The following is a 24,347-nucleotide window of genomic DNA, read 5'->3' as shown; positions in this document are numbered from 1 at the left end:
AAGTACGAATGTGATTACCAAACTCCGGAGTATGTTTTCCTGGTATACACGTCAGGATACTGCGGCATATCCCTTTTCATACCTAACCTTTGATACTTTGAGTTTGCAAAAATCTCCGAGGAGATAGCAACCTACAACAAAGGTCGGTTCAACAAATAGTCGATGCTAAGCCATTGCTCATGGTTGACTGCATATTTCCCATCACAGTGCTCTTCAACAAAGGCTTAATAGAACTCTTCGTCTGCGATTAATTCGTCCAACTCGTCCTCAGAAAGACGCCATTCTTCCTCTGGCAAATCATCGTCGGTGACTTCAGACATGCCATTTCCTTCAGGAACTAGACCTGCAACCTTGACTGACTCTGGGTGGTATTCCTCGCATGTGCGATTCGGACAACCTACGTCCTGCCGCAAAGTGAACCCGTTACAAGCGCAATACTGATATTGACCCACGTGTGGTAGTTGGCGATCACGAGCACCTGCTGCAACAATAACAGCAAAGACTCTCCAAGGAGAATTCAAATTCCGCTTGAGATCTTTAAAACCTTCGACAATCTTGGATACCTCGCAAAAGGCACAGAAAGCCGGATCAATGTGGAAGTGTTTAGGAATTCCGTGAAGGGTAATTTCGCCTTCCTGGTATGGACCGATATCTTCAAAAACCACGACGAGTCTCTTTAATGAAGGAAACCTAGAAAGTACAGGCAACACGGAGAACGAAAAGTATTCCACATCAGCCCCCGGGGGCGATGATTCAGGGACATTGAAATAAACGGAGCTCACCGCAACTCTCTGTATAGACCTCAATTCATGTCTTCCCAGTCCCTTTTTACCAATTGGACCAATATTCACGTGCTCAAACCAGCCGTTCGTCTCATATTTATAGCCAGTAAGCCAATTAGCAAAGTAGATGACATCTCTATCAAATCTGATGTAGATATTTGTAGGGTTTGATTGCGTTGGGAAGCACAAATTGTAAAACTTCTCCGCGACATATCTAGCTTCTCTGGTCTAAGCAGAGAAATCGTCAGCAAATTTATTAATGTGATAAAGCTGCGTCGAAAGAGCCTCTCGATGAAAATACGTCAAGGAACAGATGGGACAGCGTTAGATTATTCTTACTGTATGTAGGAGAGAAGGTACCCTACAATGGAATGACAAGTACTTGTCCTGGTCCTTGTCATAAATGATATCAATAACGCGTGATTTAGGTAAGCTGAGCTTCCAGATCATGTTACGTAGCTCAGGACATAACTGCTTGAACTTTACAAAAGTCACGGCATTTTTTTTGGAAGTCCACATCGACTTGATCCGTAGCGGGAGAGCCAAGTTCCAGACCATTTACACTCTAGGAATGTATTAGCAATGGAGACTCAAACAGGAAATAAGCTTGAAAGGGAGGGGAGCAGAATCTTTGAGTGATTGACGCTATGATATTGCTTACCTTTGAGACAGGTGACTCCAATGAGGCGGCCATAAAGGCACCCGACATATTGGCCTCTTGAGAAAGTGAAGAAAAGTTTGCAGTATCAGTATCAGTATCAGTATCAGAAGAGATGAGATGGTCTCCATCCTATATTTAGAATGGTAGACAGAAGCTTTCCCTGGCTAAACGGAAAATAATGATATGATTTCGAATGCTGAAGTCAGTTGAGCATCTCTAGGGCTTCGTTGCCACGTAGAATGGAAGGATGTAGATGAATTGCTCCTTGATACTTGTGACGTAATATGTTCTTTGTTGGCCTTTAGATGAAGTATGGCATTCACAAACTTAGACTTGGGATGATATACCTAGTATGAATGACCAGCTGGGAATTCCCATTGACTCTCTTTCGAGGCTTATTTATTTATCAATAGACTTAAGATGAGGTAAGCAAGTCAACCTTGGAAAATTAAAAGACTCTAATCTAAGTGAACTGAAATGAAGTGAAGCGAAGTGAATTGAATTGACTCGAGAGGGAAGGGGCATTAATGATCCGTGCGGTTGCTGCTGTAGAAAAGCAACAATAACAAACGACAACTTCCTTTTTCCTTTTTTGTGAAGAACTTCAACTTTAATCAAACTCTTTTCTTCTCGTATTCTTACTATCAATTTCATTATCTTGAAATGCCTTCCGGGAAAGAAAGTCAACCAAAAAGTGCCTGGGAGGAGCGAGCTCTGTTAGAGCTCCTCTTCAGAGCCCCAAAATCAATAACTGATGATGATTTACTGAGCATTTCCTTGAGCAACTTGGCCAAGAATCTGGACGATAAATTACCAGATTCAGTGATAATGAATATCTACCTTCGATGGCTCGAAATGCATCGCAAAAGCCCATCACATTTATTTAAAGCTTGGCCAAATACTACCAAGCACTGGGTGGAATCACTGAAAAACCGTGGTTTCGACAAGAGGGATGTCTTATCACATGTGGGAGATTTGAGGAAAGCTAATGGTCCATTCAGCAATCAATCGAAAGGATGGGCCGAGGAGAAGTATCCTCCATCCATTGAGGAAATTGAAAGAGTTTTTGATGAAAAGCACAATGCGAAAAGAGATAAATCCTCAGCAAAAGTGGATTCTAATAGAGGTGTGTATCGATCGGATAAATTTTCAAGTAAACCTAGTGGAGGCTTTACTGATCACGTCCCATCAAACTATATCTGCAACAGATGTGGGAAGCATGGTACGAACCCACGTTGAATTACACCTTCATGATGATATGCTTCATCTCTACCCCGGAGATGACATGACAAAGCAACCAATGATCACTAACACTGAACAGGCCACTTGGTCAAACAATGTCCAACAAACATGGTAGATATTCGTGATCAAACCACAATGCAGAGAGAAGATTGCTGACAGAGTTGCAGGATCCTGCCTTTGACAAACAACCACCAGAAACTTACCAATGCTTAATATGCAATAAATTTGGAGAGCATTGGTACTCCTTGTGCCCGAGGAACACAAAAGAAGACTCTATCACCCAAAAACGTTTGGCTGCCGGGATAGATGTTACAACTCGACACAGAAGCTTCGATGAAAGAGATTATTATAAGGCAGGCCTGGGCGGAACATCGAGGCCCGATGATATCAATCACAAAGGTCGGCACCCAGATACGAGGCATTGGCGTGGTGAGAAAAGGGAGGCGTCGGAAAAAGCAGGATCTGTTGAAAAGAGACAAGCGATAGCTTTGAATCACTACAGTGAAGTGTCAAAATTGCCAGTTAACAACGATAAACTCGAACTTCTTGCCGACATCGAAGATCGCATACAGAAGGCCTCAGTTGCCATGGCACAAGAGACAGGAATGTCAATTGAAGGTGTGACAGAAATGACCGGCGTGACCATATCAAATATAGCGACTACCATTATAGCATCGAATCGCAAACGTGCTCGTTCCATAGAGTTTGATGATGTTGGTTGCGAGGAGTATGAGCGAAAAATTAGACAAAAATTTGAAGGTGATGACAAAGACGAGCTGATGCATAGAGCTGATGATGAGAGGTTTTTGCACTCGGACGACGGAAGACAAGATGCAGACTCGGGTGGGATTTTCAAAGAAACAGATCCATTCACTGAAGAATTTGAATTACGCCAGGTCTTGCCATCCCTAAGCTTGATGGATCAAACTGAATGGTCTTCGAAACTCTCACAGCCCGATGTGACCATATGTCCACGAGAAATGTCACCTACGGATACTTCTAGCGAGGATAATATTCAGACTCCCACAGATGATATGGAACAAGCCTGTGATTCGCCACGTGTTCGTTCAGAGACACCAGAGAAAACCTACACTGATTTTGTCAAGAGCTTGATCGAGAATCGAACAGAAGGTCAAATTGTAAACCGAAGAAGACGCCGCCGCACAGCGTTAGAGTATTGGAATGAAGATGATCAACGTCGAATGGGACAATTGAATACTTCAACATCGTAAATTTACATGATCCATCCATCTGTTTGTGAAGTATTGGCACTAACGATAATCAGGTCTCCGCGAAGCTCTCCTACAGTGTCTTCCATGTCTTCACTAGGCTCAGATCGCACAGATGACGCTATCGACGTAGACCATCCATCTGAACAAGCTCTTAGAGAAGACCCTTACTTCAGTCTTGATAATAATACGCCGGAGTCGCCAGGTTGTCATACCGCCATGCAAGAGGCAATGCCCGGGGTCTTAACACATGTTTCAAATAAAACATATTGAAGGATGTTGATAATGATTTTTTGTAGCCACGAGGCGTTGTCCGACATGGCAGGAACTAGAGAATAGATGATACGGCGGGTGTTGATAGTACAGACAGCTAATTGCGATATCTGGGCATTTTATCACGCAGACTTTGAAATTGCTGTCATATGAAGGTTAATTGCTAAGAGATATGCTAGGATTGAGTAGCGGGCAACAAGGAAAGAAGATTTTAGCACGCGGTTCTGTACAAGGAAAAAAATATATGAGTCACAGTACCTCAAATAATGTTGACACATGCGTGACAAATTTATTTTGACTGTAACTTCGCCTTGCGCCAGTCTTCATTCCTGCAGATGAACTCCAAACTCCTAGCTATCCCTTTGGTATCAACTTACTGACCACTGCCATTACTATTAGACAATTTGGCGGACCTGCCCCTTACGTCCCTACACTCATCATTCCAACTTATCCAAATGTTCCAATCTCGTCAACACAACCTGTTTACTCGTCTCCTCTATTTCCCCTGCTAAAAACACTTCATCTAATATAGCATACACCTATCATCACAACACATCAGTACCATTCCCTTTCATCCCCTTTTCCTTCCCCTTAACCACCCTTCCCCGAAAAATAAAACATACCTTATAAAAATTAAACACCAAATCCAATTCACACACATTCCCAAAAAAGCTATCCAGCACCTCGACAAAAAAATGTATAGCCTCTAGATACGCTAATTCATTATCATTCGCATCGACGCATGCGCAGAAAAAGAGGCCCGCGTAGCGTCGATACACGATTTTATTATTGCGGAACTCGACGAAATTGGATTGGTATTTTTGGTCGCGCGGTGCGACCAGTCGGTGGACCTGTAGGGGGGGATTGTTAGATTTGTGCTAGGATGGAATGGATGGGATGGGGAGGAATATATATGTACGTACTTCGCCTTTGAGCTTGATCTTCTCTTCGTCGTTGTAGGGGGCGTACCATTTTGCGAGTCGGGTTTTACCTCTGGGGATGAGTGGTTAGAGATGCGGAAATTTCGGATGGGGTTTTAGAGGGAGAAGAGAGAGGGAGAAGAGGGAGGGAGGGGATTTATTTACTGGCGGTTTTGGATTAGGATGAAGGAGAGGACCATTTTCACTGGATTGGGTTGGGTGCTTTGAATGTTTGAATGGGAGATGCATTGGATGATGTTATTGAGGTCGGAATATTACGGTGGCCGATTTTGCTGCAGTTCTAAAGGGATGTGAAGAGTCTAGATCAATCAGCCTTACCGAGGCCGGTAATAAAACTTTGTGTCATAGCCACTAAAAATAGACTTTTGTCACGGTTCATCATTAGGATTAGTGTCCTGAGGCAAATAGAAGGATCACGTGATGGATAGACTGGATAGACTAGTCTATCCAGTCTAGGGGATAGCCTAAGTAGACCAGTCTATCCAGGCTATCCAATAGCATTCAGGAGTATATAATCAGAGTAGTTTCATAGTATAGGAGCTTTGTGCTCAATTTAGTTATCAATTAGTTTACCTATATTCTACTTGATCTAATAACGACTTCACTTCTGTGACGGAAATCCCTGCTTTCCTCCCACCCTTATTATATAAGAAACCTCAGGTACATTAACCATGTTCACACATGATACGATTACTCGGGATTAGTATGCGATTTAGGTGACCTGAGGATCAGATCCGGACAAGTACTAGGTATCAATGGTTATCGGTAAAGTAAGACCATTGGAGGAATAAATATGACTTCTTTTTGCCTAGCCATTGCGGCTAGGCCATTCATTTGTGTATATATAGAGTAGCTATCCCCATCTACAGGTGCTCTTCACCTGTAGATTCTAAGTTAAATACAATTGCTGGTCTATAAACACCCTTTTGGTCACAACTTCCAAGTGAATACCAGTGATAAAGCCTTAACCTACAACTACCAACCGACGAACCTTAGGCGGCCGCCGCCTCCAGTACAGTATCGTTACAACTTTGTCTGAAATAAGAGAGATGTATATATATAGACAATGCGTATATATTATTAAAATAATATATATATATATCTATTTAGGCTCGTTTTAACACCGGTTATTTGATAAAATAAAATATTTTTTGTACAATATAAATAGATATTATTAATTCTTATTTTTTAATTATTTATATTTCATTCTGTTACGAGGTTTGCCGTCTAGATCACGTGGAAGTGCTCTAGGCTCTCGAGGTGGTTTATAACTAGGCGTCAAGCAGGGACTTAAGTAATGACAATAATGAAATGCAATTCGTAACTAATAGTAGGATATACTAAATGATTGATCTTGAGCACGAAGCTCTATACAAAGGAAATCCATCTTGATTATATAGACCTTCATGCCTATGGCTAGTCAGGACCGCTGCGCGGTCCTGGACAGCCAGCGTTCCTCAGCGGTCCATAACGTGACTTTAATCACGTTACCTTAGTTTAGTCATGTGACGCGGCATAGAAGATAGCCGTTGTAACATTGCTCAGCTCAAATGGTAGTATTCTTTACCTAGTTATTCCTACCTGGCAAAATTAAACGTCTACTTGATCGTCTATCAATATACACAACCCAGCGTTCAGTGTTGCTTGCACGTGATATCAGTCAGGTAGGGTAGGTCGTAGCTGTTACGTGACGGTTGTTACCCACTAGTGGCTCACGTGCACTAGCCCTGTATATAAAGACCTTCTTACTTAGAATCTTCTTAGTTCTTTAGTTTTAGATTCTAAGTGATTGAATTGACTCCGTTTACGACTTTTCCGTCACAGTAGCACTGCCCTACCTGTCTTGAGAGCAGAGGCAAGTGCTGTCACAAAAGGAGCCTTTAGAAGGTTTTGGATCAAGTTTTCCTCAAGATTTCCAAAAACAAAATCTTCGACAAGAACGTTTAGTGTGGGCTTTTTATATCGCTATCACTAAAATATCTGTACTGAATCCTTACTTGGCGATATCGATACCCACTGCGAGGTGATAACTCCTATTCCAACTCGCCGATACTTTCCATTATCTATGGAACTAACCAGCAAGACATAATGAAAAATATTAGACGGCTCATCGCTCTCTAGGTCACTACTATACTCTCTCCAACCCGTCTTCCCTTCGCCAAGAATAATATACTCGCGACTTTCGGTATTGCAATTATCTTCACAGTCATAACGGATCCAACCTACCACATCTCCATTCTGATTGTTAATGTTGCATTCCATATCGCCATGGGGTGTGAACCTACAGTCAGAGGAGAGTTGAACAAGTGAAGCACTAAGGATAAAACGATTTTCAGTACAGTGGAATACGATATCGTGATCCGTCCTCCAACTTATCGTCGATGTGGCAAAGGTCGCATACTGGATTTTCCCTGTGTACGACATCCAAGGCCATGATGGTACTCTCAGTTCTCTGACGGACGATGAAGATGTTATGTCTTTAAAATCAAATAAAGGTTTCATCCACTCATCCACAGAACGCCACCAGAACAGAGTTTCGCCTAGAAAAAGTCGAACGATTCCGTACACGCTTTACGTGTTGTAATGATTATCCAATCAAAATTCAAGGCTAGTCAGCGCCACCGGTCTGTCCGTCTTTACCGTGAGTTTTAGTCCCGAGTATAGGGTAAATGTGCTTTGGAAAACTGAGAGCGCACTCCGACTGATCTGATCCGTCTAACTTCGTGAAGATTGAAGCTCCCAGAGCATTCCTAGGCTTTAACAACCAAATGAATCGATTTCTCTCCCAAATATAGCATAGGCTAGACTTACGCACCTCGAACCCTTATCACTAGTTTTATCCCAAACCACAGACCCGCACTCCCAGTACATTTGCTCTCCAACGAAATGGATCGTTCGGCGTGACAAGCCTCGTTCCTGCGATATCCATCCTCGACGACTCAGTTCTCCGCCCTCTATGCCCTCTTCGAAACTTCCGCTCGCCTCCTTGGGCGGATAAATAGCAATTGTGCAGTAAGCGAAAGCAAACACTTCTCCCATTCTTGTAGCCTCGGATTCCCAGTCCGTCCTATCTTGCTGAACTATACAGAGAGAATCGATCCACAGAAAGCGTATGCCTAATTTCCTTGTGATGTGCATAGTGTCTTGATATGCTTTGGGTAAGCAATCAAGTGTTATACCATTTCGCCGTTCATTCAAGTTAGCTGTTGTAGTGATCGGAGTGTCATTTTGCCAACGATGAGAAAGGGCAATATACAGTCCGTGAGCATCTCCATTGGTAACTCGGAGTTGAACGTAGTTTGAATCGTCGTCTTCTCCGACATCAATCATCCTTATTAGAAGCTTAGAGAGGTAGCTCTTAATGTGCCTATGGTAGACATCGTATAGCCGAAGCCATCCTTTGCATAACATTAGTTCAGCATCACTTCCGGATTCGGACAGAACCTGAACCTCTCTTCGCTTGCCTATGATTTTCATCCATGGGACTATATCCGCAAAGAATCTTAGTGCATTTTGAAAATCAAATTTAGCTTGGATTTAACAACAAATACCTAGTAACAGGTAACGGATTCCCCAGCCACTAACCAATAAGGAACTGTTGCTTGTTAGAAAGAGCCCTATTGCATACAGGCTGCCTCGTGCATGAATTTCAACAAATAGAAACGTAGATTATAAATTAATTTTGCTGGAATATAGCGATCATATATTTCCCCTTGTGAACATATAAACTAAGCTTCTCATAAAAAGGATTCATGCGCATCCCATAGCTCTTTCAAGAGGCATTCCATGCGACGTGTGCGAAGAAATTACCAAATCTTCCCGTGATGACAGCGGTAACTGCTCTGACATAGAGCAATATCCTAAAGATCCAGCCCTATCAACTCAAGATGGTAGTATATCCAAATATACTCTTGTCGTATGCAAAATTAGAAGAAGCAAGGACATGCCTCAGGAGATGGTGACACATTCAATTACCATTGAGAGTCCCTTTTTAAAGAAAGCGTTTAGAGAGCACATTTTCAACGATTATTCCGCTTTCGCAAATGAGCTCTCTAACATGGAATTTAAAGCTCCATTCTGGCCGTTTGTACACAGATGGGGGGACCTCTTAGCTTTGAAGAGGAGACACAATACGGATAAGATAACAAATTTGCACTGCTCCCAACTTCAGGATATCCTCAAACGCGAGATCAGCGACAAAATTCAGGCCTTTAGTGATCATATTCTCAAAAAAATCAATAACTTTCAAGTATTTGTGGATGATATTCCAGCCAGGCGTCGTTGTCGTATTCCATCCTAGCCTAGGCCTAGAATTTGCTTTTGAAGTAGACACAACGGAATACTATAATAAGGTAGTTGGAAGATCCTGTCGGCTGAACGGTCAATGTATTGACTGGGATGGCAAGCGTTTCGGGCGGAGAAAGTTAGAAGTTGACATCCCCAAGTTCGAAGGGACAAAAAAGATTCAGACCCTAAAGACCTTTCTGCTGCATTTTCATGAAAACTGGAAGGCCACAAAGTCTTCTTTGGAAGCTCAAGGGAAAGAAATCCAGACTCTCTGCAGTCGTTCTGAAATATTGTAAGTTCTAGAACCCCATAATCATCAACTTTGAGGGATCTTCTAAGTCTATACAGGTACGAGGGTCCGGTCATAATGTGGAATGAAGATGGTCGCGAACATCAGAGCCAAGTTTCCGGTCGTATAGTTATAGGCACAGAATCCCTTGATCATCTTGCACCGCACCCAAAACAGCCCCTGGAACCTTTCAATTCTAAGGATATTTACCGGTTTTCTTTTAAAGCAAATGCCAATCAATGATTTTGGGAGGAAAACAGGTGTGAATGTCAATATGGATGAAAAAAACACCTCCAGGGGAGCCTCTCAAATACCATCAAAAAATGCTGCGCAGCTCGAAGTTGCGTGGATACTCTCCACAACTAGGTAAATGGTGTAATTTCTTTCTTGATTATATCGGTGACGGTGGGATTGTGAAATAAGGCGAACGCTTTAAGTTCAGAGATGGAGGTAAAAGTTCTGGAGTCTACTTATTGCACACCAAGTGAATCACACCAAAATTGACGATTTTTCAACTTCTTCAGATCTCTATTAACCTCATCTGTATAGAAATTGTCGGGATATTGATCACATGAACCACTAGTAGTGTTGACGCTAGTGCCTCGGCAAGAGGGAATCACATATTAGATTAGGTAGTTCCCCAACTTCATAGTTCTAGTTCTTTAGACAAATCAATATGAATATTAAAGAATATATAATCAAGATCAAGAAAGATGAAGTTAAAAAATCATTAACTTTGGTATGGTTTCGTTTAATTCGTAATAAGTAATTTCCATAACTCTTACTTCGCTGCGTCTCAATAATTGTTACTCTCCCTCAGCATTTGTTCTTAATCTTCTTGCTCTGCTCTGAATTGTTCAAAGAACGAATCAACACCATTCTAATAGCAGATATCTCTCGTCTTAAGTTACCCAAGCCAGACAGATCTCTTACTTCCATATCAATATCTTTCCACTCTGAAAATGCTCGGTGCGTACGGCAAGCTTTCCAGCACGCTCGCTTTTCCTCTACATTGGCCTGCTTAGCTTCCACATAGCAGAGATATGCCATGCAATTTTCACCATATTTCATCCCTCGCTTACTACTACCATCGTAAAGGGGTTTAGTGTCAATTACATCCTCGAACATTTCGAAGAACTCCTTTCCTGAATCTCGCAAGCTGCGTTGGGCGCGAACTCTACAACCCTTGAAGTCTGGTGTAGTATTTTCATTGTTGGTCTCTCGCTTCTCCCAAGTATGATTGATGGCCGCTGCTTGAACGAATCTCTCTTGGTGGAGAAGCATTTCGTATTCTTTTAGATTTGTCTCCTACTCTTTTTAGGTGAAGATTGTTAAAAGCTCATCAGGATTTTCGTACATCTTTGTTAGAAAAGTGTAAGTGCACTTATGCCCCATGAAAAGGCCGACCTTTGATAATCTCTTTGCACGTTCCCATACAAACTCTATTCTCTTCTTTTCCTAATTCAAAATACCTGAGTTATGATTGAGGGTGATATGGGTAATGTTGATTTTGCTGCACAAATCGCAAAATTTCCTTGGATGTAATCCATGATTTATGAGCCTCTTAGCTGCATCCGTTTTGGCAATTGGGAGAGCAGAAAGGAATCTCGTTCTTTTTTCGATGTTTAGGGTTGCTTTGTATGTGAAATGGACAGTATTTTCCTGCACATAGCCTTCATTTTCGAGTTCGTCCATACCATAATTATCCTTCAATATCTGTTTGATTCGTACGATTTTTTCCACCATTACGCCATATGATAGTAACCTAGGGGTAGAGTGTAAAGCGATTATCTCCTTTTCCATATGACAATAAAGTTTATAGATCAGGAGTGCGGTCTCCACTTCTGTCTCTTGAATGCATTCCTTCAAGGGGATGTTGTCCAAAATGACCTTCGCTTGCTCGATTTGTCTTCTAAGAGCACTGAAGTTCTCCTCTTGCAATCGTGCGATCTGATTCGGCTGGCCTTTTATGGAGAGACGTTCGAGGTTGCTTGTATGCTGCACTTTTTCTCGCATCGTCTCCTGTCTTTTGGGCCGGTGTTTCTCTCGTCTTTGATGCACCTCGTCCTTCACTGGTCGTTTCTTCGGATCTTTTTCACCTGCAGCAGGTTCATCAATTTGCATAACATCAGGCTTTTTAATGTCATCTGTATTGATCTTATAAAAGGCTGGACCGGCGATATCCATACTGACCGACTCGCAGTTGCTTTCAATATTTTCTACCACCCTTCTGCGCATACTTGCTCGAGCCCGTGCCGAAGGAGTAGGATTGGCCAAATGAAAGAATGACTGTGTAACAACCGTAATATATATAGTCTTGCCTCACTCCATTGTTAACATCTCTATACAAGTATCAATGGATTCGAGTAAAGCCAGGGAAACTCCACTTACAATAGATAATTGTGTATTTTTTATCAAGTCCTGAAGATTGCAAATTGTGCTGTGTTTTAAAATGCGGAATCTTTTCTTTTTTAATCAATGGTCCTATTAATAATGGTGATCACAAATAAATAGAAGAAACATTTTAGATAGTTTATAGAGGGAATAAGCAAGTATTGGTACGGTCCCTTAATATGGAAGGAGCTGTGTGAGTTAATAGTGTTCGGCATCGAATTATTATTCATAACTCTAGTTTTCCAGATTATTACAATGCAGCAAGTAACTCAGTCCACCTATCACAAATCCTCTCTGTCTCAACCCCCATCCCTTTTCCTTTTTCCTTTTTCCATTTTTCCTTCATCCCAAACCCTTTACACCCAAAGATAATGTCAAAATATCCATAATCCATTATCCCATATCCTTCAACCCTTCAATCTCATCTCATATACCATATCCCAGATCCCGTATCACACAGCCCTTCAACTTCCTTCTCTCATCCCCTCCTCCCACGTCCTTCAAACTTCCCCTCTCCATCCTTCCCTTTTCCTATCTTTCCAACCCGCAACTCCCAACTCAAAGAGCAAACGTATAACTATAACAAATCACCTTATCGTATCCATTCATCATATCCACTCATTCATTCATAGTAATATATAATGAGATTTTGAGAAGATTTTGATAAGATTTAAGAACATAGCACTGGCTATACGGAGAATCTATCAATATGCCGTCGCTGATAAGTGTATAGAAGAACTATTGACTTTTCAATTCTTAACTCTTAACTCTTAACCCGTGCGTCTTTATTCCCATGAGTTTAATAGTGGCCTCAATTCCAACTACTCAAAATCCTATGCCCACACACTTCAATATCCATCATTCTCAACATCAAAACATCACAAAACAACACAAAGATTGATAAAATTTTCAATTTTAGGAAAACATAAGAACTATAATGCCTTAGGCCCGTAAACAACGCAAACGCTACCCTATGAGATATCATCAATAACCATAACTTCATTCCTATCCACCCATACCACTCCATTCCACCCATCCCATTAAAAGACAAGTACTTGGAAAAAAGAACCAAAAGGCAGCGACCGACAGAACTAAATTAGCCCCGCAACTTTAAAAAAAAAGAGAAAAAGCTTCACATAACAAAATGTGCCCTAAGTTTCGTGCTAGTCCCCATATTTCCTTAATTGGACCTTGTAACATGGTAATCCTCCATATCCATATCAATCTCCGTGATTTCTTTGACCCCTTGTTTTCATTCAGCTAACCTCATGATATAACTTTTCACTTTTGTATTTCGACCTTCAATCATAAAGATTGATCTCTCACCAGAGTTGTAAAAGGTCCCTTTTTCCTCGTTAAACTTATGCGGCAATGAGTGGCTCGCTCTCACTAGCCATGGTAGCCTTGAAATCCTCTTTTGGTGCTTCTGGGAAATCCTCCTCTTTGATGCCATTGATCTTTGTTGTTATTGGGGAAGAGGTAACCCTCCTAGCCTCTGGAGATCCAGAGCGGCTTCTAATAATCTCTTGTGCTTTGTGTGCATACTCCCCAGCGTATTGCTTGGTGGTCTCGGCAACATGAGCTGCGTGTTGACTGGCGAGTTGTTTAACTTGTTTAGTTTGTTGGTTGACGACGCTGGAGGCTTGAGCAAGGAGATTGTCGATGAGCTCCTTGTTGGTCTTGTAGATAAGTGGGCAGATAAAGATGACTGAGGTGAAGATAAGAGAGAGACCCCAGAATGGAATGAGCTTGATCAAATAGTAGGAAATGAAAGATCCGATCAAGGCCTGTTTTGGTCAGCACTTTGTGAATTACGGCGAGGAATCCGGGTGGTCTTACAGTAAGAGAAACAAAGAGGTTCTCGGCGAAGAGAATACGTTGCGACTCAATGACGAAGAAGTTAATGAGCTCGTGGACATCACCGAGTAAATTGTCGAGAGTCTCTTTTGAAAGAGTATAGTATTTCTTAGGTCTAAATTGGGATGTAAGACCATGCGAAAAAGCTAGCTTTCCAAGAGCTTCTGCGAGAACAGTCACAAACAAAGCCATATATGTAACCTTGAATGAATATCGGAGGATATCAAGATATCTGGCTGCGAAAATGAATGCAACCGTGGAGAGGTATGCAATTCCGGATGCACGAGGGTTGTTCCATGATAATAAGTTGGAGAAAAAGGAATGGTAATGTGTGAGTTGTTGACCGGTAGCTGTTGTATTGGAAGGAGTGGTGCGTGAATTTGCGAGGTTGGCAAATTCTGCTTGAGTCTTTTGATGTTGCTCTCGTACATTATCTGCCACTGGGCCTATCGGGGGGAGTCAGTATTATAGCTATGGAGGATGTCTGATTAAAGTTCAACGTACCATTTACGACACTTTGAGTAAAAGGATGATTTCCGACAGTGTTAGCAGCTGCAGATGCATCTGAATTGATTGATTAGTTTATTTTCTATAGTGATATCATTGTGCGAACTTTTGGACTGTCTCATGATTAGCGATGCAAACTTGGGTGATTTCATTGATAGATAGATAATAGCTTACCTCACTGTCATAAACTGCGTTCTTTGCGTTATCCATTGTGTTGGTATTCCCTTCGTTGGAAGATGTACTGACGTTAGAGGGAAAATCGGACATAATAAGTGTAAATTTTGATGGTTGTGTATCGAAGAAGGAAGATAGTCGAGGAAGCCTTTGATGATAAGCTTGTGAAGTGGAGTGATGATTTTGTAGATGCGATGCAATGAGTTGATTGTGTATCCTTTGATGTTGAGTTGTATTTGGTAAACCTTTTTTCTTGTTTAAAAGAAACAGAAATAGTCTTTCACCAAGTTAGCCTGGGGATTGAATTGTATTGTGTTATGACGAAAGCTGGGAAGAAGAATTCCGCTTGATTCTTTTGTCCTTTTTTCTTCCTACAAAAGCTGCAGTAGTGTGAATAGTAAGAGTGGAGTTAATATAGTCGGTCGCACTTGCATAGGCCAGACAAATTGAATTGGATTGATATGATTGATATGATTGATATGAATTATTTTTGGTGCTAGTGCCAACAGATTGAGTTTAGCGTATGACCAGGCACGCGAGCAATCCTGTTCTTGCCCTGAGAATTTGGGAGTTTGAATATGAGATCTTTAGTTTATGAGCTTTTACAGGCTCAGAGGCGTGGAGTTACAGGCTTGCTCCGTACAGGCTTAACAGGGTAACAGGCTTTACTGACAATGAATTGGCTAATGATGGGGGACGTCATAATAGAGGCGCCACACTATAAAAAAGCTGGTACGCACGGTTCTGATGATTCTATGGTACGGTGCGGTACGCTACAGAGGACGCTACGGGATAAAAAGAACACCAAATCAAAAGTCATTGATCGATTTATCCTTGTTTTCCTGATCTGATTTGATTATCCCGGAGTTTAAAGATACTCCGTCTTCTATGATATTTATTCTCTCTCTTTTGTCTTTGTACCTATAAATGCCGTAATCAATAAACCAGATTCCATCATCTATATATCCATGACCCATCTTTCCGTTACATTATACCAATTATCAAAAGAATCGTGGTCTTTTCAATATTGACCTTTTTAAAGGCACATCTAGATACCTACCTACTGTACCTAGTATTTCTAACCGGATGCACCTCGTGTGTCCCTAGTGATTACGGATCCCTATCAATGCATCCATCTTGCATCTGCTTTTCAATTGCTCTTTTGCTTTTTTCGCTTTCCTTTCTCTTTTGGCATGTGATTCTTAGCTACCGCCTGATGGAAATTCCAGAGCTTTCCAACAAATCTGCTGATGATGAAAAACATCAGAAAAGAACAACATGACTGCCTTTTAACAACCAGACATTGACTCAGATATCATGTACACACTTTTGACTTCTCAATACCTATGCTTGGTTATCTGTCCTGTATGAAGAATTGAAAGAAAAAGAAGCCCAATTGTTAGTTACATTTGAAGGGGGCCAGATCCGGTAGGATGTGGGATGAGGTGGGGTTGTTCTAGCTACCTAGGTTTTGAAGCACTGTGCGTTCGTACATCTTATTGGTATCCACCACAGCCAAAGAAGGTATTTTGTTCCCGTCGTCAATATTTCCTCACGAGACAGAGTTTCATTATTATTAGGGTTTGTCAATTTAATACCCTATCAATGAGGTTCTTCTCTTTCCTGAATAACGCGCTGTTGAAATGGAAAGCTACCTAGGTATTCACATCTTCTCAATGGGAGACATGTGATGGATGTAAGTCTTACAAAGTGTAAAGGGCACAGATCTTAGCTGATAAGAACATCTCAGTGCCCCGCGAAGAATCTTTTATGGGTACCAAGATGATTGCATCATGAAAGCAACTAATGTATTAGAAATCAATGCACTCGTGTTGATCAATTCAATGATGTCTAAATCGCATTCAAAATGATCGAGCATCTCATCGAGAATCCTTCGTCTTAAGCAAGACCTAGAACTAATGAGCTTTCGATCATTGCGACATACGCCTGCTTGGAGCAATATATATTCTTTTGTTCAAGACCCAATATTGGTTTCAGAGCAGCTCACTCAAGATTCGTGGTTTCAACAAATTGCTTCTGCGATGAAACATCCGTATGATTGTCGCGGAAGCGAATTGTTCATGGTGCCAACTTTTACTTCAAGTGATTCCTGCTCATTTTCCGATACTCAAGATTCCATAATTGTTAGGAATCAACTTGTTCATCGTACCAGGCATCACTTCTGGTGATTCCATAATTCTACTTTTCAACAGTCATGATTGACAACGGAAACCATCAAGTTATTGAAGAAACCAATAGCTATAACTGTGTGAACGAAGTGAATGACTTCAATTCAATTACTACTGTAATAAAGAACTAAGCGAACGCGAAAGAGACTAGCTTTTTTAGTAAGTCTATATAAGACTTACTACTTTCAATATGTAGCTAGCTTTTTAGACAGAATACAATTAGACATACAGGACCTACGTAATCCGTGGGTGCTACGTCTTCCGTATCCTTCTCGTACCAACAATAACATTCTAAGCACAAACTAACACGGAGAAAATACCAACAAACCACCTACTTGAATTATCAATTTGACAACTACGACATAGGATTGGGATAAGCAACAACCGAACTCATAACATGAGTACACAACTCACTACTCTGTCCAACCTTTGCCACCGTATCCCAATCCAAATACCCATACACCCACTCCCCAGGACTCATCAACGCCGCCGGCGTATAATTCGCACAATGCTTCACATAAATCAAATCATCCAACACATCCACATCGAATCCGGAAATCATCATCGGCACCTTACTCAAATTACATAAAAATGCAATAGTTCCATAATATTGAATACTTCCAAAAGCACCCGTTAAGCTCGAGACAGTGTCCTCGCTGCCCTTCATACCGAGCCCGAAACAAGGCCAGCCTGGTTGGATGGTGGCGCAGGTACTGGTCGTGTTGGCCTGAAGGACGGCACGCGCTTGGTTTGTGGCTGTTTCGGGAAGGAATCCAGCGCCGCAGGTTGCGGTTGCGGCCGTGGCAGAGGCGGCGAAGTCGGCGGTTAGGGTGCCTGTTGTTTGGATTTTGCTGGATGTGGAGGTGGATGAAGATGAAGTGGTGGACGAAGATGAAGATGTGGATGTGGATGAAGAAGTTGTGGTTGAAGAACTAATTGAAGAATTTATCGTGGAGAAGGTCTTTGCTCGCCCTTCCACTATTGCAGCAGCAATAGCATTGCCAATAAAGGCGAAAAGAACTATTCTGCGAAAGATCATTGGATACTTGAGATGATGCAAATCAGAGGACTCAAAATTATATTCTTCCCAAGTATCAAGCTTAAAATCTAGCAAACGTAATGTCACCAGTGTGAACACATGAATAGAAAAGACAGCAATGCTTGAAATGTCAAAGCAACAGTGGTTAAGTAACACTGTAAAAACAGCAGCAACAAGTCCATTATGTACCCCTTTCTTGCCTGTTAGTTCACGGCCAATGGGTCTCATACTGTAGACCTCCTTCTTTGTGAGTTCGTACTCGTTTAAATATATAAGCAGACCAGACCAGATAAGGTCTCCAATATAACATCTCCAACCCAAACCACCTCAAGCCTCGAGACCAACTATTTACCTATCCATCACATGCAATCATATCAAAGAGCTCATCATTTAAAATCTCAAGAACAAAGAGAGAAAAAAAGTCATACTGCAAACCCCCTCAATTCAGTGTACGTAAGATAAAGTTAGTAAATATCGATGAATTTTTGATTAATCTCGTTACTTTTCTCTTCCTTTTCCTTCCTTTCATCTAAACATCATTATCTTGCTTGCAAATTCATCCATTCATTAACATCCATTTCCAACCCCTCCTTTCTTCTCTTCTTTTAAGATCTCGTTTTATCAAAATGCTTATTTACTAGTACATAGATAAAATTTTACTTCTTGGGGTTTTGCTTGAGAATCCTCCGTATGTGTACTGGGGTATATGCATGATGGCCTACTTACGGTCGTAGGATTTATTGAAAGATTGGTTTGAAGGGATGAGGTGCTGGTTGGAACTTGGAAAGGAAAGGGGTGGTGGGGATAGGATTGTGTTTTTGAGGTGAGTAGATTTGTTTATTTATATTCAATTTATTCTAAAATCAACTAGCTGTACAAAATGCATAAATGTCATAGTTACACCCCCAATCCGAAATCTAACCCAAGACTTCTTCCCCTTCCCTCTAATTATCTCAGAGTAAAGGTCTAATAGCCTCCGCCGTGTCAATCGAACTCTCTGTCACACTCTTATACGTAAAGCCCATCTCTCTCGGCGCTTTCTCACCACTCACTCTCAATGCGTCAGGTGCCAATTCCACTTTTTCCACTACTCCCGTTTCCTTATTGTATCCCACGTATCCCTCTCCTGGGTTTCCAAGGGGTATATTTTTCACAATTTGCTCTTCGCCCTTCTCCTTGAAATAGACCCTTGCAATATCGGCATGTGCCTGCCAGGGACCGATTCCGGCACATCCAATGTAACGTTCTCCGTTTGATTTTTCCGGATGCTCAAAAGCCCAGATGTGCATATAGGCCACATCACGGACATCAACCCAACTTCCGTTTCCGATATTGTCAGGGATGGTTTTGGTGTTTCCTGAGAGCATGCTCCAGATTGGTTTGAGTGTTTCGTTTAATTTGTCGCCTGTTTTGGGGAGGTAAACTGGAGGGCCGATTACTACAGCGGGGTTGATGGTCGAGATGGAGAATGCTGGTTTTTCTTCTTTGAGGAATTTCCAGACAGCTTGATCGGCGGCTGTTTTGGAGGCTCCGTAGAGGACTCCTGGGTGGGTTTGACGCCCTTCTTTTAGATCGAGTTGTGCTTGCGCAAGGTATTCGGATGCAAAATCCGCTTCGGTGAAGACGTGGGAGTCGGTGCGAGGGTTAATGACGGCGATGACGGAAGATGTTACTACTACTGCTTTGAGTTGCGGACCAGCTTTTTGGGCGGAGATTAGAAGCGTTTTGGTGCCATCTACGGCAGGTGTGACCATTTGGGCGTAGGTTGTCAGACTCATGTCGATTGGAGATGCGGTGTGAAATATTCCATGGACACCTTTGTGGGTGTTAGTTTAGTTCAATTAATCTGGAGGGGATATTCCAACCTTTAGCAGCTTCATCAAAAGCTCCAGAAACTGTCATATCAGGTACCTCATATATGTTCACTCGATCTATATAAGGTGCATAAGGACCTTCGAGAAGCGGATCGACACTAGAAAGACGACGTGTGGTACCGCGAATAGAGTACCCTGCTTCTAGCAGTTGCATACCAAGGACACTGGCAATATAACCATTTATACCGGTTATGAGGACGGTGCTATTGTTGGAAGATGGAATTGCCATTTTGAAGATAGGATAAGGTGTGATTTATATATATAGCTTGTATGATCGATTGAATTTAGTAGTTTAAAAAAGAATGAGAAAATGATTTCTTAGATAGTCAAGTATATCGATGTTGTCTGAATTGAAACTTCAAATCAAGGAACTTCAGGGAGTATTCACTTGATATATACTCTTCAACTCCCCCTTCCATGGTGGGTCCATACAAAGAAAAGCACTTCATATTAGAGAATTCCCAATGAATATGACGGAACCGGCTCATCATCCAGCCAGAGCAAAACGATCAGTATGTCCACGTACGGAGGATAGCTAAACCCTCAAGCTTAGAAATCCATGGTGATAATGTTGTTGAATCTGATGTTGAACCTCGGAGTGTCTCTTTGATCAGTAATAACCGGCTTCATATTAGGCCGACTATTTCCTAGTTGGGGAAAGTAGGTTTCCTCGGAATATAAATTTCCCCGAAGTGTATCGATTTCGAATCAATATGGTTCTTTTCTTATGTTATCAATTCCCGTTTGATAGTACGGATTTTAATAATGAGAACTTCATTATATCGATTTCAAAATCTATAACGTGGTTTATCATCGAGTGGGCCATATCATCGAGTGGGCCACTTTTCCCTCAATTCACACCTTCAACTTCTACACGCGATTTATCAATCAATTATTATGGAATCAACTAATCAAGAAGGCCGAATCTTTCTTGCTATCGAAGCTATTCATAAAGATAAAAAACTAAGCATTCGAAAAGCTTCTAAGCTCTATAATATCCCTTGTACGATTCTTCAACACAGAATGGATGGTTTACCACCTCGTACAGAAACTCGAGCGAATCGTCATAATATTACAGAATTGGAAGAGGAAGTGATTGTTCAATATATTCTTGATATGGATTCGAGAGGTTTTCTACCTAAACTTAAGAATGTGGAAGATATGGCGAATTATATTCTTGAATCGAGGGGTACGAAGCGTATTGGGAAGCTCTGAGCGCATCGATTCGTAAAGCGTCGAATCGAATTAAAGATGTGTTTTAGTCGTGTTTATGACTTTCAAAGAGCTCTCTGCGAAGATCCTAAGCTTATTGAAGAGTGGTTTCGATTGGTTGCGAATATGCGAGCGAAATACGGCATTTTGGACGGCGATTTCTACAATTTCGATGAAATAGGCTTTATGATAGGCATTATAAGTGCAGCAATGATTGTTACTAGTGCCGAAAGATATGGCAGAAGTAAATCAGTACAGCCAGGCAATCGAGAGTGGGCTACAGCAATTATATGTGGCAATGGAAAGGGTGAAACTATTCCCCCATTTCTAGTGGTTCAAGGACAGGTTCATCTCTCCAATTGGTATACCGAAACCAATCTTCCTGCGGAATGGGCTATTAAACCTACATCTAATGGATAAACAAACAATGAGACAGGGTTGGAATAGTTAAAGCATTTTGACAAGCATACAATTCATCGAAGAAAGGGCAAATATCGAATGCTAGTGCTGGATGGACACGAAAGTCATGAATCAATAGCTTTTCAGTCATATTGTAAAGCAAATGATATTATATGTTTATGTTTACCATCATATTCAAGTCATTTAACTCAGCCACTTGATGTTGGCTGTTTCAGTAATCTGAAACGTTCATATAATGGTCAAATTGATGGGTTTATCAAGGCATATATCAATCATATTTCGAAGGTTGAATTCTTTATGGCTTTTAAAGCTACATACGAAGAATCAATCACCTCTCAGAATATGAAATCAGGGTTTCGAGAAACAGGTTTAATACCATTTAATCCTGAAGCTGTACTTTCGAAATTAGATATTCGAATTCGCACACCTACCCCCCCTCTTTTCAACCTAGATCAATGGATCTCTCAAACCCCTCGCAACCCAACTGAAGCTCTTTCTCAATCAACTTTAGTGAAATCTCGAATAACCCATCATCAATCAAGCTCCCCTACACCTATATTCGAGAGTGTACTAGCTCTAGCTAAGGGTATAGAGAGATTAGCTCATGAAAATACACTTTTGACTGCAGAGATTCGTATACTTCGGAAGGCAAATGAAGCATTAAGCAAGCGTCGACGCGCGGAAAAAAACCAATTACGTCAAGGAGGAGTACTCACCGGACAAGAGGCTCTTGATATATTATCTCAGCAAGAGGTTGATATTCAGATTCAATGCGACGAGCGTCAAAAAGGGGGGAATTCTAATGGGGAAGCATCTTCTAATAGATGTTGTAGTAAGTGTGGAAAACCGGGTCATAATTCAAGAACTTGTCAAAACAATATAATAGATCCTAGATTATTAGATTCTTAATAGTTTTAATCAATTGATTTAATGATTGTTGAATAATATAGGTTTGAAGGTGTGAATTGAGGGAAAAGTGGCCCACTCGATGATAAACCACGTTAATTGTATGTTGAGAATGAGAATTTCAAGAAGCTACTAAATGTAGGTTTTGATGGGATACTTGCTTTCCCCGACTAATCGGAGGAGAGAATTTTAACAGCCGATGTGTTGCTGGGAGAAGATGTAGCTGACAAATCAGCGTGAAGAATGTCGAAGTCAGCACGTGAGCGGTCAAAACTTTCTATCATTTCTTCACCGCTTTAGTATTCTGCCTGATTTGAAGTAATTCCATATCAAATCTAAATTCTTCAGAGTTCGAATACCTGGTGCTTGAATCCACCTCTCTCCCGGCGATGAGTACCACTAAACTGATTCCCTCCCGTCCATTATTACGGTATCTCAATGAGAGAATATTTAGTACTTCTACCCGCCCGTTTTGTCATCAAGTAACGCGGAATCCATCTCCCAATTCGTTTCGTCGCTCCATCCTTTTTCGTCGTCCTCCACAACAATGTCGCCACATTATGTTGTCGCGAATCGCCGAGAGAACACAACATTCCAAATTGCAAGCTGACAACCATAAGATTTTGGATTTCGCCAAGCTATCTGTTTTTGATAACACCAAGTATCAATCACAGAAGATAATTTTATGGAGAGAAACCGAAACAAGGCCCAATAGCAGACCACATGTGTTTCTGGGCGTGATGTCATTGGGAGATGCAATGCAAAAGTATCTGGGTGATAGAAAAAATGTAATTTTGGATCCGGGTGCTGGCACTAGCTGGATGCTAGTGTCTAGAACGGGATTCACAAATGATGCGAAGGTGGACCCCGCTCGCCTGGGCGAGATATCTAACCTCCATGAGTATCTTTTAGTCAAACGAAAGTCTTGGATGGTGCCAAAGCCGGGACAGCGAGTAAAACACAAAGGAGGTCGGGGTAATGCGAAACTGATACATCTTCAGAGCAATGTTACTGGCCATAACATGAGTGTGATGATGGCGAAAGCCTACTACTATTTAGAAACGCATGATTTTAGTGCGGAGTTCCATATACATTTTTCGAATCGTTCTAAGTACAGCGAAGATGAGATGCTTGAGAAGTTGATGAAGATACCGGGTGGCTTGGCTCTCCATCCCCAAGTCATTCAGCGGCAATTGCCCACTGATACTAGGATTAATATAAGACCTAGGAGTGATGGTAGAGAGGTGGTATGGGTTGTGGGCAAAAACGAAAGTCGCAAAGATGAAAATTGGGTACTGGTTGCGGAGAAGGAGATGGCTAAGCTCGAGGAGACCCCTGGATTCATAATGAAAAGGGGTAAGGAGATGGAGAAGGATCGGAGATGGAGATTAAAACAAGACGAAGAAGAAATTGCAAGCTTGCGAAAGCAGGGAGAATCTTTTGATCATGTTCTCGAACGGCAGAGAGAAATCCACGAGCGTGAGAAAGAAATCAGAGCAATGTTCAAGGAGATAAACTTGGCGCGACGACAGAAAGCAAATGATAGGAAAGCGCGAAGACTTCAAGAAAGACTTCGCAATCAAGCACGTCGACGGGAAATGTCAGATGCTCGTGTTGAACGAAAGAGAAGATTGAGGGTGCGTCGGGAAGAACGAAGGAAAGAAAGTCTGAGAGTAATGCGGAACAAACGAAAGGCACGCGAGGCGACGAGAGCATCCTTTGTAGCTCGGAGAAACGCGAGAAAGGCAGAGCTAAGAGCTAAATCTACGTCAAGTACGGTGAATCATTACACGAAACGGACACAGATGAAAGCGAGATTAGAAAAGAGTAAAAGAAAAGTACGATTAATGCAGTACAAGGAGCCGGCGAGAGATATAGCGAAGAGAGCATTGTCTCTACGCTCTCTTCGATCTGCAGCACCAACTATCTTGCGAATTGAAAGACAGAAGTCGCTAAACCAGAGAAGGACCACGCAGAAAAGAGGACAGAGGGAACTTGTTCTGGGGAGGAAGAGGACAAGTCCTTTCTGGTCGACGTTTTGAGGATATGGTTTAGAGATGGGAGGATGACA

The 24,347-nt window shown here is 41.6% G+C and overlaps 11 protein-coding genes across 11 annotated transcripts; 4 read left to right on the top strand and 7 right to left on the bottom strand.

Moving 5' to 3' along the window:
* Positions 1–224: 224 nt before the first annotated feature.
* SS1G_01972 (predicted protein) lies at positions 225–1,491 on the bottom strand (the record flags this gene model as incomplete). The annotated part of the gene is made up of 3 exons (XM_001597726.1): positions 225–1,010; positions 1,300–1,347; positions 1,444–1,491. 3 exons carry the CDS (start codon positions 1,489–1,491, stop codon positions 225–227), a joined length of 882 nt encoding a protein of 293 aa, XP_001597776.1.
* An 807-nt stretch (positions 1,492–2,298) lies between these two features.
* On the top strand, positions 2,299–4,187 carry SS1G_01971 (predicted protein; the record flags this gene model as incomplete). Its single annotated transcript, XM_001597725.1, has 4 exons — positions 2,299–2,665; positions 2,765–2,796; positions 2,853–3,913; positions 3,971–4,187. 4 exons carry the CDS (start codon positions 2,299–2,301, stop codon positions 4,185–4,187), a joined length of 1,677 nt encoding a protein of 558 aa, XP_001597775.1.
* Positions 4,188–4,973: 786 nt separating this feature from the next.
* Positions 4,974–5,307, bottom strand: SS1G_01970 (conserved hypothetical protein; the record flags this gene model as incomplete). The annotated part of the gene is made up of 3 exons (XM_001597724.1): positions 4,974–5,038; positions 5,107–5,180; positions 5,273–5,307. The coding sequence occupies 3 exons, from the start codon at positions 5,305–5,307 to the stop codon at positions 4,974–4,976; spliced, it is 174 nt and encodes a 57-aa protein (XP_001597774.1).
* A 1,938-nt stretch (positions 5,308–7,245) lies between these two features.
* Positions 7,246–8,266, bottom strand: SS1G_01969 (hypothetical protein; the record flags this gene model as incomplete). Its single annotated transcript, XM_001597723.1, has 3 exons — positions 7,246–7,350; positions 7,530–7,605; positions 7,944–8,266. 3 exons carry the CDS (start codon positions 8,264–8,266, stop codon positions 7,246–7,248), a joined length of 504 nt encoding a protein of 167 aa, XP_001597773.1.
* Positions 8,267–10,520: 2,254 nt separating this feature from the next.
* Positions 10,521–11,942, bottom strand: SS1G_01968 (predicted protein; the record flags this gene model as incomplete). The annotated part of the gene is made up of 2 exons (XM_001597722.1): positions 10,521–10,996; positions 11,177–11,942. 2 exons carry the CDS (start codon positions 11,940–11,942, stop codon positions 10,521–10,523), a joined length of 1,242 nt encoding a protein of 413 aa, XP_001597772.1.
* Positions 11,943–13,459: 1,517 nt separating this feature from the next.
* On the bottom strand, positions 13,460–14,672 carry SS1G_01967 (hypothetical protein; the record flags this gene model as incomplete). Its single annotated transcript, XM_001597721.1, has 4 exons — positions 13,460–13,885; positions 13,938–14,395; positions 14,460–14,519; positions 14,642–14,672. The coding sequence occupies 4 exons, from the start codon at positions 14,670–14,672 to the stop codon at positions 13,460–13,462; spliced, it is 975 nt and encodes a 324-aa protein (XP_001597771.1).
* A 2,508-nt stretch (positions 14,673–17,180) lies between these two features.
* On the bottom strand, positions 17,181–17,864 carry SS1G_01966 (predicted protein; the record flags this gene model as incomplete). Its single annotated transcript, XM_001597720.1, has 1 exon — positions 17,181–17,864. The coding sequence occupies one exon, from the start codon at positions 17,862–17,864 to the stop codon at positions 17,181–17,183; it is 684 nt and encodes a 227-aa protein (XP_001597770.1).
* Positions 17,865–18,817: 953 nt separating this feature from the next.
* On the bottom strand, positions 18,818–19,967 carry SS1G_01965 (hypothetical protein; the record flags this gene model as incomplete). The annotated part of the gene is made up of 2 exons (XM_001597719.1): positions 18,818–19,680; positions 19,730–19,967. 2 exons carry the CDS (start codon positions 19,965–19,967, stop codon positions 18,818–18,820), a joined length of 1,101 nt encoding a protein of 366 aa, XP_001597769.1.
* A 1,022-nt stretch (positions 19,968–20,989) lies between these two features.
* On the top strand, positions 20,990–21,370 carry SS1G_01964 (hypothetical protein; the record flags this gene model as incomplete). Its single annotated transcript, XM_001597718.1, has 1 exon — positions 20,990–21,370. The coding sequence occupies one exon, from the start codon at positions 20,990–20,992 to the stop codon at positions 21,368–21,370; it is 381 nt and encodes a 126-aa protein (XP_001597768.1).
* Positions 21,371–21,667: 297 nt separating this feature from the next.
* Positions 21,668–22,516, top strand: SS1G_01963 (hypothetical protein; the record flags this gene model as incomplete). The annotated part of the gene is made up of 2 exons (XM_001597717.1): positions 21,668–22,202; positions 22,512–22,516. 2 exons carry the CDS (start codon positions 21,668–21,670, stop codon positions 22,514–22,516), a joined length of 540 nt encoding a protein of 179 aa, XP_001597767.1.
* Positions 22,517–23,298: 782 nt separating this feature from the next.
* On the top strand, positions 23,299–24,318 carry SS1G_01962 (predicted protein; the record flags this gene model as incomplete). Its single annotated transcript, XM_001597716.1, has 1 exon — positions 23,299–24,318. One exon carries the CDS (start codon positions 23,299–23,301, stop codon positions 24,316–24,318), a length of 1,020 nt encoding a protein of 339 aa, XP_001597766.1.
* Positions 24,319–24,347: the final 29 nt, after the last annotated feature.

This window comes from Sclerotinia sclerotiorum, genomic scaffold (assembly GCF_000146945.2).
Source record: "Sclerotinia sclerotiorum 1980 UF-70 scaffold_2 genomic scaffold, whole genome shotgun sequence".
NCBI classification, from domain to species: Eukaryota; Fungi; Ascomycota; class Leotiomycetes; order Helotiales; family Sclerotiniaceae; genus Sclerotinia; species Sclerotinia sclerotiorum.
This window is presented reverse-complemented; position numbering and strand designations above follow the sequence as displayed.